The following is a 13,378-nucleotide window of genomic DNA, read 5'->3' on the forward strand; positions in this document are numbered from 1 at the left end:
CTTCCTCAAGCCATGACTGCTCAAAAGCTGCTACCTTCCGGTTGGGCTGAGAGAAAAAGACACAGCATGAGTGATACAAGGCAATGTTGGACTACAGATCTTCCACTGACAAGTTGTCTCTGTTGTAGTTTTATCAGGCTTGTCCCAGGCTTGACAGAAACAACCCATTTTTTAACTTGATTTATTAGAAACTGCATCCTTTGCAATCAATACAGGACCTTCAGTGTTTGCTGTTTCTTCAGCTCCTTTCACACACACACGTGTTCACATCCCATTTATACCAATTGCAATGTTTCTCTTGCAAGACCCTAAAAGGTCTCCTGTTTTAAATCATCATTACTCATGGGAACAATATCAGACTTGGCACAATTTCAAACCCTGCCAAAATTACTTGGCAAAGATGCCCATAAGTTTTTTGCCAAGAGCCCACATAAAATCAGAACTCTTTTCTTATTTGAGACACAAACGTATGGGAATATTTCAAGCACTATTATTAAAACTTTCCAAAGGAATAGGGTGGTGTCCCCTTTCCGTAGCCATCCCAGGCTCCCCCGTAGGTTAACTGTGCCCCTTCCACTGCTCTCAGTACCACAGTGCATAAAGCAGCCCTTTTTGACCTGCGAAAACCAAAACACCTGATGCCTGTGCCCCAGATCAGAGTTAACTTGTTGCTGGAGGCTGGGCTTCAGGGCACTAGCCCTTCCACCTGGGTATAGCTGTCTTTGGAGACATCTTCTCCACCACTGTGCTTCAATTAGCGGAGCCCTTCCTCTGCCAACTAACAAACTAAAGCCCAAGCTCCACCCGTACCGTTTCTCAACATTTTCTTCTGTCTCCTAGAACTGATAAGTAGGTCTCAAGTCACTTAAATTTCCCTCTGCCAGACTTCCCTTTTTTGTTTTGAATAGAGAATGGGTTCTGTCTAAAGCAGATCAGGCCTCCAGCAAGTAACGTGCTACTTCTTGTTTGGGACTGATGTATCTTCACCCCTCACACGGGTTTTTCTTTTTATGAGAAAAATGTGTTAGCAAGTCTCCTGTGCCCACCTGCCCTCACTGTAGTTCAAAGGATTTCAGAGGGAACTGCAGAGAGCTGAGGACTACACAGCTTAAAAAAAAAAAAAAAATCTATCCAGAAGTGCCTTGTGCCATCCAAGTGAAAAAATCAGGGGAATCCCAGGGACATCTTCCTGCCCTTATTTCATGAAAATAAAGGGTACATTTGGGTGACTTGAGCAATATTTTATATTAACTCACACTGTAACTCATATCTACTGAAGGGGAAAAGTTCTATATTTATCCAAAATTTACTTCTCCTTCAATGGTCTGGACAAACTTAAAGAAGAAAGAAGAAAATGATGAAAAAGTCTGGAAATCTTCTTTGGAAGAAAGGGAGGAAACTAGAGCGGAGCAAGGAAAAGATAGTTCTGAAGCAGTAGATGAAGACTAGAGGTAAGCTCAAGGCAGATAGAAGCAAATGGAAAGTACTCCAGGCAGACTAGCAACGGCAAAAAGTTGAAAACTGTTTTATATTCATAGAGGAATGAGCCATATTCTGTGCTCTCATGTGAACTGTTTCTTGTTAAAAGGCTCTGGCTCAGCTCAGGAATCTCTGCCGAGTTTTGCAAAGTCCTTTGTACATCAGCTCTTCAGGAGATGGCGGTGGCCGAGTTGACACCAACTGTCTGGCCTGACAAAGCCTTTGAAGTTAGTGAGAAAGAGAGTAATTAGAGTCCTCTTGTCCTAAAATACTGCCATCCCACAGAGCCTCCTTCAGCTCTTGGGACAGACACACCAAAAGAAAGCAAGCTTAGGCATGTTATCTGGGTCTTGCGAGGCTGGCTTTGGGACAGCTTTGGTCTCAGCTTTCTGTTTTGTTCTGCTTCTACAACTCCTAATGTGTTTCCTTCTGAAAGGAAATGACACAACTGCCAGCACTGAAAGAAAGAATTCATTCCATTTCATCAGGAAGAACCAGAGAGAACTTCTAAACTCCTACCTGAAAAGCAGTGAAAACCAGGTCATCTGCTGCATCTACTGCATAGAAATCCAGTACCACACTGTTTTAAAAAAACCCTCAGGTGAGACATTCAGGAAAACTCGAGACTTTTTCTGCCTGTTTGCTTTCTGAGTCCTTGGTTTGACTCTAAGTAAAACTACACTTTTGAGCGAGCATAAATCATGGACTCGCTGGCAGAAATACAGAGGTGAGGCCATTCCACTCCTTCAGCAAGCTCTGAATCACTCACTGGAGTACCACTGTTGGCTGTCTCACAGCACTGAGCACTCTTTACAATTTCCTGGGAAAAAGTTGTTTTTGAAAAGTAGTAGTTGAACCCACTCGTCTCTTCTATTGTTGTGTTTATACACACACATTGATGTCATTCGATCACAGCCACAACTGAAGATCACATATGTGTCCAAAACCACCACGCAAAAAAACACAGATAAGTTCTCTGCAAAAGAAAAATGTAATGGGTGTTTGCATTCCTTGAATTAGAGATTTCTGGAACTAAAGGTGGACCCCCCCCCAGACAGAGCTTGTCAGAGGGATTTGGGCAGCCTACAAGCCTTCTCTAATAGTACAAAATGCCTACCATTCCCACTTCTCCTCAAACACACCTTCTTTGACCCATTGCAGGCCAGGCAAGCAGCTTGAAGATCAGACTTGGGAACATTTCCACATTTCCTTCCCTGGTCCTTTGCAAGAGCTCTCCCTCCAGGAGAGCAAGGCAGGACTGAAACTAAGTGCCTAGTTCCTTCTGTCAGTCCCTTTCAGTACCTTCTCTTTCAGTGACCACAGTCAGTGTCTATCATAGGACAACACCCATAAAATCATTTCATCCTGTTGTTCATGAATGTCTTTAGATACAGTGGTTGCAATTTCTGGATGCCTGGGTGTCCTGGTTTGAGGAGTAGAATGGAACCAACTTTCTGTTCAGTAATTTTACTTCTTAGCTAAATCTCTTCTAGCTCTCTGAAATTAACAACAAATTGTGCAGAAAAGTTTGCTGTCAGAGTGATAAGACCTCTGTTTATAGTCAATGTCAAGGAATGGTATACAGAACCCCTGCAGACAGAGCTTGTCAGAGGGATTTGGGCAGCCTACAAGTCTTCTCTAATAGTACAAAATGCCTACCATTCGCACTTCTCCTCAAACACACCTTCTTTGACCCATTGCAGGCCAGGCAGGCAGCTTGGAGATCAGACTTGGGAACATCTTCACATTTCCTTCCCTGGTCCTTTGCAAGAGCTCTTCCTCCAGGAGAGCAAGGCAGGACTGATACCTTCTCTTCCAGGGACCACAGTCTGTGTCCACCACAGGACAACACCCATAAAGTAATTTGTTGGTTTTTTTGTGTTGTTCCAATGTCTTTAGATACAGTGGTTGCAATTTCTGAATACCTGGGATGAGGTTGCTGAATGCAAAAAGATTATTTGTAAGTCAACAGAGAAAAAAAAAATAGCACTTGTGAGTTACTGTTTTAATGGAAGACTCACTGGAACCATTTTCCCTTTCACTCATAATCTCTCCCAATAGAAGGTACTCTGCTATTATTAGGGAAATTACTCTGTGCTGAGGCTGCACCGTGACACATCCTATTCAAAGAGCAGAGACATTGGAGGGAAATTTCTAACACACAGCCTGTAGTGATACAGGGAGCTGGATGGGAGGCTCTCCAGCTTGAACCCTTCAAAACATAACTTTTTTAAAAAATACCAATCTTGGTACAGTTCCACTAGTCTTGCTGCATCTGCACCACAGCTCCTACTGCCTTGTGAAATGTCAAGGGTGTCCCAGGACATGTCACCTACTTACTGGCTTGATCTGTGGTGATACTCGCTTCAGGAGCAGCATTAGGGACACATAGGTCCTGCCCCTGGTCCATGCTGGTGGCTGGCACATGGCTTCTCTCACTTGGGTCTCTTCAATTGTACCCCTTGGCCCACAGTCCCAGTTCATCTGCTGGTGCCAGACCACCATACACTCTGCCTATGGAGTCTCTCACCCAGGAAAAGAGATAGAAATGGAGCTTAAGGAGAAGACAGAATGGACCATGGTGATCGGGCACGAGTAGATATCAGCCTCCTGCATATGTGCGACCAGACCCTTTTATCACTTTATCTCTCCATTTTCCTAGGCCTTTCCATCCCCCAATCCCCTCAATTCTTCCCTTTTTCTCAATTTTGGTTCCTCCCCTAAGCATCCCAAAATAAGTCCTGTGCAATCCAAAAATGCTCTTCCACTGCATCCCATCATGTGTCCATACCACTTTAGGCAATGACCTCCTGTTGCAGTTTGTGCTGGGTTGGCAAATGACAAGACGTCAGATGCTCTCCTCCACCTCTCGCTCCAAGGAGAGGAAGAAGAGAGTTAAAGAAATTAACGAGCTCATAAAAAAACTAAACAACTTTAGTAAAATGTTAATAACAAAATAAAAAGGAGATAATGAAATAGATACAATATATATAAAAAATCACATCAAATTCCCAGGAAGATGTCACTAGCAGGCACTGGGGAAATTCCAAACTGGACTCAGCAACAGGTGAGAACTGGATACTGGATCTAGCTCCAAGAACACATAGGTCAGGATTGAAGGCAGATGAACAGCCAGGATCCTCCTCAGATACCAGTCACTGAAGAAAGAGAGCCATTGAAGAAGCTGCCATTGCAGAAGAGAGCCTGAGCCTTTGATCCCTCAGCTTTTATACTGAACATGGCAGATGGAATGGAATGCCCCATTGGTTAGATTTGGGTCACCTGGCCTGTCTACTCCTCCCCACATGTGTGACCCCTCCATGAGATAAACAACAGTCAGCTGATCCTGGTTGCCACAGCAATACGTATAAGCAAAAGCCCCTCTCACTGAACAGAAAGTTGGCTCTGCTCTACCCCAAACCAGGACGTGTCCTTTCAAAAGATACTCCACTGATGACCCATCTGGATGGGTTTCACACCTGGACCCTGGGGATGAGGGTCTCCTGGGACAGACATGTCTGGGAGGGGCCTGGGCAAGGTACCCCTTCCTGCAAGTCTTTAGTTTGGCTCCCCACCTACCCTTGGACTCCTCTGTTCCTCTAGGCTTATGGAGGTGAGCCTTCAGTGGGCTAATGGCTCTCCTTCCTGTGCTGGGCCAGGGAGCAGCCGGGGGGATGTTATTTGGACTCCTCTATCTGCTGTTTCCTCTTTGTCCTCCCTCATGGGTGCACAACCAAGCTCCTTGATGGATAATCCAACAGGCTCCCTCTCAAACATGCCATGGCCATGGCTATTCAGGTTCTCTGCTTCCTCTGAAAACAAGCGTCTGGAATGTTTTTTCTCTCCCAGGATTCTCATCAGGCCTGTCCGCCTTTTGCGAAGTGAGGAGTCTGGTGTTTGCTCCTGCAAAAGACCCAGCACAGTGGTGTGGTAACCATGACAAACCTCTACTTTATCAGGCAGAGAGAAATGACAAGAAGACAGGAGAGTTCCCCTTCCCAACACAGCATTAGCAAGGGCTTGCAAGGGAAAGAGGGAACCTGTGGGAGGTCAGAGGAAAGTGGCTAGTGGGGGTGAATCGCAGCTGTGGTCAGTTACTGGTTTTGTCTGTGGATGCCACCAGCCCTTCAGAGCACCTTCATGCCTGAGTGACCAGCGGGGCAGCGCAGACTTTTCTAGGGAAACTTCTGTGTGAGGCTTCTGGTTACAGCACCTGAGCTCTGCAGCACTCCCTTGCCTTTGTCCAGAAGGGGCATCCCACCCTCCTGGGTACTTCCAGCACCTCTTCCCTGCCTTTCCACCTAACCCATGGCTAACTTTTCTCCTTCATGCTCCAGGCCTTCCCCAGCATTGCTAGGGATGAGATGGGCACTTAATGGTGTCATCTACTTCGTGTGTCTCCCCCATGCCACCAAGACATGGCAGCAGGAGCAGACCCCAGCTCTTAGTGGTAGGGTTTTGTCACCTTCCTGGTAAGCACTGTCAATGCTTTTGAAGGATGTGAATAACTACTGGAAGCCTTGGGTGTTTGCATTACCTCCTTTTGACAAACAACGTGCTGGCAGTTTGGCGTTTGCAGGCTCTCGGCTTCCTTGCTTAGGTCTCGATGTAAGCCTTTCTCCAGTGCAGGTGTTCTGGCCGCACTGTGTCTCTTGCAGCTGAAAAAAACCACATTAACAACTAGTCAGGTAATGCTTAGAAACCTCCTGGCATTTAGTGTCCATCTTGCTATTTTAAGGATTCTGTTACCCCCTGGATAATTTCCAAGAGCAGGTATATAAATACCCCAAAAGGAAAGAAAAAGACAAATTGCAAGGTGAGCACAGGCAAACCATGTCATTCACAAGAAAATTGAAATTACTCTTACTTTGCCCATTTTCTGTTGATTAGTATGATGATGCAATGTATCAAGGCTGTTAACACCACTGCTATTACGACCACCGTGATGATGATGGTCTTCTGAGCACCTACAAGAAGAAACCAATAAGTTCACCCAGAACATAGAGGGATGTCAACATGTTTCTTGCGTCCTCTTCCAGAGGTTGTGACTGAAGTGAAACATTCATCAGTTTGTGCTCGTTTATTCTTTGAAGAAGAGAAAGGAATGGCATAGCAACATAACACTGTGGTAGGTGAGAAATTATTTTCATTTTTGAATAAATATGGATAATGTCTCACCTGTGCCTGGTACAGGGGAATTAAATCCCAGCCTTTTTTTCTCCTGACCTATTTGTGTTTCTCTTTCTGTATGAAGAAGTTTTATCATGAGGAAAGTCTCCCATCCTTCCTGAGACATACACTCCTGCAAGACCTTAGATGTGAAATGTTGTTCCCCAGAATTTGACAGCTAGGGGCCTGCTCTGCTGGTACCTTCCAGCTGTGGATACTGCTGGAGAGCTGACCGCATCTGTTCTAGATCACTGATTGTGTAGAAATCTAAACATACAGAGATATATATGCCTATGTACACGCAAATCTACAGATTTATTAGAAGGTGGTGAGACACTGGAAGAGGTTGCCCAGAGAAGTGCTGGATGCCCCATCCCTGGACGTGTTCAAGACCAGGTTGGATGGGGCTTTGAGCAACCTGGTCTAGTGGGAGGTGTCCCTGCCCATGGCAGGGGGGTTGGAACTCGATGATCTTTAAGGTCCCTTCCAACCATAACCATTCTACGATACTATGGTATGTATATGCACACACCTACCACACAGACACAAAGGTGCTACAGGGAGGAGTCTTCTGGATGGCTTCAAAACATGAAATCTGAACTCCCAGAAAAATGTCTAGTGAGACCTACGTAAGCATAAGCTGCACTCCCACAATTCACAATTGCAAATCCTTCCCTAAGCACTCCCCGCTACATGCTGCACCTCTCCATACAAACACAACCTACCTTCACTTTCTTTTTCCAGGTAAACTGCCTTTATTTTCCTTCCTTGTGGGTGGTCAAGGAGGCAGGTCAATGCACGGATGTGGCTGGCAGAGAATGTAAGTCTGTTTGCCACTGTTACTGTCCCATTTGCGTTTTGGACGTGGCGTATTTCAGGGGACTCAAGCAGGTCTCCGTCATCCAGCCAGGTGATTTTGGGGGCAGGCTTTCCTGTTGCTGAGCAGACTGCAGTGAGGAGATCCTCAGTGGGCAGATGGGAATCATATTCCACTGTTAGCTCAGAAATTGCTGAGAGCAAAAAGAGAAGGTTCTTTTTAGGCTCTGTGGTGAGTTAATGGTCAAAGTGGATAGTTAACCTCTTTCTATGTGGGTTTTTACCCAAAAGCATCTTCCAGCTTATTTGTCATCACCTCCTCTGAGGGAAGGTAGAACAATTCTGGAGACTATCTACTGAGGAGATGCTGCTGCATAGAAATTTCTATGGGGTGGAAGGGACAATGCCTTCTCACCTCCTGACTGCATCGGACCTGTGCTGAGTGCCAGAAAGAGAGCAGGTGTTAGTGGAAAACTTACTTTGGATGTTGAGGCATATATCTTTGCTGAAAGAGCCATGAGGAAATACATTGAAAATGCATCTGTAGTAGGACTCATCCTCAAAAGAGAGATTTTGGAGTGTAATAGCTGAGTCCTTCAGGGTTATTCTAGTGAAATGCACCTTCTTCTGAAATGACCCTATTAACCTCAGCCCATGATTTGGGCTGTAGGTGGCTATGTTCTGGAAGGCAGACCCATTTCTCTTCTGCCAGGTGACTTGCAAAACGTCCATTGAGAGTGAGAAGTTGCAAGAGAAAGTTGCCTCTCCACCAAGGGCTGCTGCAATAACGCGATCAGATTTCACGGCTTCCTTCAAACCTAGGAACAATGCAAACCCCAAAATCAGAGCGAGAGGAAAAGCAATTCACTTAGGGAAAGCTACAGTGCCTTGGAGTACCCAGGCACAGCGTTCCCATCTTTCAGAGCACTGGAGCAAGGAACTCCACCACGAGGCTGAGTGGCACGCTGGGAGACCTCAGACACATTGGTCTCGTGGGTGGCCATCACACCATTAGCCTGTGCTGTGCATTTCCCATGGTGAGGAGGAAGGCAGCAGGGCAGCAGAAGGGCTCCTTAGCAAGCACAGCGAAGCCGATCCCCAGGCTCATTTGCCTGATGATTCCCAGCGTATTATTTTTAGCTCGCCTTTGTCCCCTGCAGCCCTGAGGTGTCCTGTACAGACCCAGCACTCGGCAACCAACCAGCAAAAGGGACTCTCATTCCTGGCAGCAATGTCTCTCGCTGGCACGTGCCCGGGAGGCAGAGCAGCCCAGGGCACCCCGCAGCTGGGAGTGCAACCGTGCCAACGGCTGCAGGGGGATATGCCCCAGCCTCAGACTCTCCCAACAGCAATGCCCACCACCCAGATGTGCACTGGAAACACAAACCAGCTCCATCCCTTGCACCGAGCCGTTTAGCAACATGTACAAAAAAAAAAGGGAATATGCAGGCTGAATATATGGCTTGAGTGCAAAGACAAACTCCATCCTGTGCCCTTCCTGACCTGCATTTCCCCATCTTGCTGCTGACCAGTCCCCAGATTACAAGCTGCTCTTCCTGATACCAGTTCGCATTTTTCAGTCAGGAGGGTGTCTGGGTCTCTCTGCTTGCCAAGAAAGGCTGGTGCTGCCCTGGAGTTAACCTCATGCAGGGAAAGGGCTCTCCACTCACCCATCGCCGGCTCCTCCAGCTGGCAGCCCCTGCAGAGCAGCAGGAGGCAGATCTCAGTCCAGCAAAGCAGGTGGAACAGCATCGTGGGACAGAGCACCTGGACGGGAAAGCTGGCTGCCTTTCCCTGCATCCCTCAGAGGGCAACTGGCCTCTGCCCACGTGGTTGGTTTAAGACTTTCTGCCTTTTTCAAACTCCTTCTTGGAGGCCAATCAGCAAGCTGTGGGGCAGGGGAGACGGGAAACAACCAGGAGCATGGTTAATCATTAATCTTGGTTAAAAGGCTTGTGGGTTAGCAACACAGCGTGGCTTTACTGGGACTTTCTACTCCACCAAACGGACCAGTTAGCAGAGTTGGATATAGAGAGCACACCCTCTTTTTGTCTCCAGCAGCACAGCTTGGTATTCCTCTTGGTAGCGCCATACTGCTGAGCTCTGCTCCAAGTGCCCTCGTGAGAACTTGCACCTCGCATGGTGTAAGTGTGGCATCTTCTTGGTAAGATGCCATTGCTTGGCACCAGCTCGCAAGCATACCGAAAGCACAAGTTGGATTATGAAAGGGGTCTCCTCTTTCCTTTGCCTTCTGGGTGAGCACGCTCTGCTGATAATACATTCCTTGGTTCTTCCCTCGATTTATGGACTAATGACCCCTTTAAGCAGAGCTAATGGAGGCAATAACCAGGGAAAGTTGTACAGGTTTAAGGAAAAGAATATGAAGCAACTGCTGCAAGTTTCCCTTGTTTAGCAGGGGAAGAAAATAAAGTGTTAAAGGACAACTGAAGTCAGTGCCACAGATTCAAGTAAAACCAAACCTGCAAAGTTTTACAGGTGTGAGGTCCCAGGCTGACTGGTCACCTGCTGGAGGCTTACAGGAGGACTGCTGGACTCTGCTGATTCAACTCCTGGCTCTGCACATGTAAATTAGCATATGCCCCTTAATCGTCAAATTCAAGCAATGCTTCCTCAAGCCATGACTGCTCAAAATAGGTCTAGTAGGAGGTCCAGCCTGGTCCAGATGGTCTGCCACCTGCTGTCATTTTCCTAGTAATTCAACCAAGTGATAGTGGACAAACCATGTTTTTTTCTCCCTAAAACCCACTTCCGTAACATGAGCAAATGCTAAAGGGTTGACAGTTTGATATCCTGGCCAATTTTTCCAGTGGAAACTGCACTGTGTTTTTATATTAACTTCTGCCATTCCACAGAGCCTCCTTCAGCTCTTGGGACAGACACACCAAAAGAAAGCAAGCTTAGGCATGTTATCTGGGTCTTGTGAGGCTGGCTTTGGGACAGCTTTGGTCTCAGCTTTCTGTTTTGTTCTGCTTCTACAACTCCTAATGTGTTTCCTTCTGAAAGGAAATGACACAACTGCCAGCACTGAAAGAAAGAATTCATTCCATTTCATCAGGAAGAACCAGAGAGAACTTCTAAACTCCTACCTGAAAAGTAGTGAAAAACAGGTCATCTGCCCCGTAGAAATCCAGTACCACACTGTTTTAAAAAAACCCTCAGGTGAGACATTCAGGAAAACTCGAGACTTTTTCTGCCTGTTTGTTTTCTGAGTCCTTGGTTTGACTCTAAGTAAAACTACAATTTGGGCAAGCATAAATCATGGACTCGCTGGCAGAAATACAGAGGTGAGGCCATTCCACTCCTTCAGCAAGCTCTGAATCACTCAGCTGAAGTACCACTGCTGGCTGTCTCACAGCACTGAGCCTACACGTTTCTCCTTAGAATTTCCTGGGAAAAAGTTGTTTTTGAAAAGTAGTAGTTGAACCCACTCGTCTCTTCTATTGTTGTGTTTATACACACACATTGATGTCATTCGATCACAGCCACAACTGAAGATCACATATGTGTCCAAAACTACCACGCAAAAAAACACAGATAAGTTCTCTGCAAAAGAAAAATGTAATGGGTGTTTGCATTCCTTGAATTAGAGATTTCTGGAACTAAAGGTGGACCCCCCCCCAGACAGAGCTTGTCAGAGGGATTTGGGCAGCCTACAAGTCTTCTCTAATAGTACAAAATGCCTACCATTCCCACTTCTCCTCAAACACACCTTCTTTGACCCATTGCAGGCCAGGCAAGCAGCTTGAAGATCAGACTTGGGAACATTTCCACATTTCCTTCCCTGGTCCTTTGCAAGAGCTCTTCCTCCAGGAGAGCAAGGCAGGACTGAAACTAAGTGCCTAGTTCCTTCTGTCAGTCCCTTTCAATACCTTCTCTTTCAGTGACCACAGTCAGTGTCTACCATAGGACAACACCCATAAAATCATTTCATCCTGTTGTTCCTGAATGTCTTTAGATACAGTGGTTGCAATTTCTGGATACCTGAGTGTCCTGGTTTGAGGAGTAGAATGGAACCAACTTTCTGTTCAGTATTTTCACTTCTTAGCTAAATCTCTTCTAGCTCTTTGAAATTAACAACAAATTGTGCAGAAAAGTTTGCTGTCAGAGTGATAAGACCTCTGTTTATAGTCAGCGTGAAGGAATGGTATACAGAAAGGCTCTTGCTTATACTTATTGCTATAATATATATTGATATAATATAATCCAGTTCCCATCCATTGCTGAGTCCAGTCTGGGACTTCCCAGTGCCTGCTGGTGATGTCATCCAGCAGCTTGATACAGTTTTCTATATATTGTATCTATTTCACTATCTTGTTTTTCATTCTACTATTAATATTTCCTAAAAGTAGCATAGTTCTTTCTAAACTCGTAAATCTCTTTCTCTCTCTCCTTCCTCACCTCGGAGTGACAGGTGGGGGAGAGCACCTGTTGTCCATCATTGGCCAACCTGGCCTAGACGACAGCAATGGGATAGGGTTGCTGGATACCAAAAAGATTGTTTGAAAGTCGAAAGAGAAAAAAATTAGCGTTCGTGAGTTACTGTTTTAATGGAAGAGTCACTGGAAGCATTTTCCCTTTCATTCCTGATCTCTCCCACTAGAGGGTACTCTGCTATCGTAAAGGAAAGGGCTCTGTGCTGAGGCTGCACCCTGACACATCCTCTTCAAAGAGCCTTTGCAAAGACATTGGAGGGACACTTCTAACACACCTCGTGTAATGATATGGAGAGCTGGAGGGGAAGCTTTCCAGCTCAAGCCTTTAAAAACTTAACTTTTTTCAAGATACCAATCTTGGTAACAGTTCCACAGCACAGGTCCTCCTGCCTTGTGAAATGGCAAAGGGTGTCCCGGGATACATCATCTACTCACTGGACCGTGCAGCTTGGTCCATGCTGATGGTCCCTCTAGTAGCTGCACCAGGGACCTACAGGCTCTGCCCCTGGTCAATGCTGGTGGCTGACACATGGTTTCTCTCACGTGGGTCTCTTCAGTTGGGCCCATAGCCCCGTGCTGCTGAGCTGGGCTATGAGTGCCCTCGTGAGGACTTGCACCCCAGGGTCCCTCAGGGATTTTTAGCTTCTCTTCCCTTCCCTGGCTCTATCTTCACTCTTCCTCTGATGCCAGCTCGCCTCTGTCTCATGGCTTTTGCTCCAGGCATAAGAGGAGCAACCAAGCATGAGCATTAGGGACCCACCTCGCTGTGACTTGAAGCAAGCCCCTAGGGGCCTGCTGAGGGCTGTAAATAGCAAAGCCTATGGCACATAATGGAGAAAGCTGTGGCAACACACGTACAGTCCCTTTCCCATGGTCAGATTTGCAAACCAAATTCAGTTGCTTTATTGACAAAGCAAACAAACCTCAAGAAAAACAACCGTTGTGGATTCTTGCAGAAGCAGCTCAAGGAAAGAAGTGGAGGGCAGAGAGATTGCAGCTTATGCTGTGGAGGTCACATGTGAACTTTTCTGGGTTAGGAGGGCCCAAGAAGAAGTGGAGGTATATACACTCAATGCACAAGGGCAGCTGCATGGGGAAGTCATAAGCAAACACACGGTCCTATCAAATGCTAAGCAGCCAACACAAATATCACTGCAACATGGATCTTGCATCTAAGATACAGTAGATAGAGCAGAGCAGATCTGTTTGTCTCTCATCATCCCCCAGAGCCTGGTTAGAGACAGGAAAGCAAAGCCAGTTGCAGGCACCAGTCGAGTGTCATATGCATAAAGAGCTCTCTGGAGGTTTATTTTCAGGGTTTTTCCTATGTGAGAGGAAATGTTGGTGCAACCATCCTAAATTATGCCCCCTTCTTCCCTTCTAGAAAATCTTCATTATCCAGGCAGCAAGATGGGTTTGCTTATTTTTATTACAGCAACATCCTTTACCCCCCCCCCCCC

At 46.3% G+C, this 13,378-nt stretch overlaps 1 protein-coding gene across 1 annotated transcript in view; it reads right to left on the bottom strand.

Annotated features, from left to right (window-relative positions):
• Positions 1 to 4,409: 4,409 nt before the first annotated feature.
• Positions 4,410 to 13,378, bottom strand: part of LOC106890991 — a 24,443-nt gene continuing 15,474 nt past the window's right edge. The window contains exons 7-12 of the mRNA XM_014947140.1: positions 9,135 to 9,266; positions 7,944 to 8,282; positions 7,374 to 7,658; positions 6,347 to 6,446; positions 6,017 to 6,137; positions 4,410 to 5,382 (exon numbers count right to left, since the gene is read on the bottom strand). Coding sequence (XP_014802626.1) covers positions 5,101 to 5,382; positions 6,017 to 6,137; positions 6,347 to 6,446; positions 7,374 to 7,658; positions 7,944 to 8,282; positions 9,135 to 9,266 — 1,259 coding nt within the window. The 3' untranslated portion in view covers positions 4,410 to 5,100. The remainder of the gene's footprint in view (positions 5,383 to 6,016; positions 6,138 to 6,346; positions 6,447 to 7,373; positions 7,659 to 7,943; positions 8,283 to 9,134; positions 9,267 to 13,378) is intronic.

Source organism: Calidris pugnax, unplaced genomic scaffold (genome assembly GCF_001431845.1).
Source record: "Calidris pugnax isolate Ruff unplaced genomic scaffold, ASM143184v1 scaffold95, whole genome shotgun sequence".
In the NCBI taxonomy this organism is placed as follows: domain Eukaryota; kingdom Metazoa; phylum Chordata; class Aves; order Charadriiformes; family Scolopacidae; genus Calidris; species Calidris pugnax.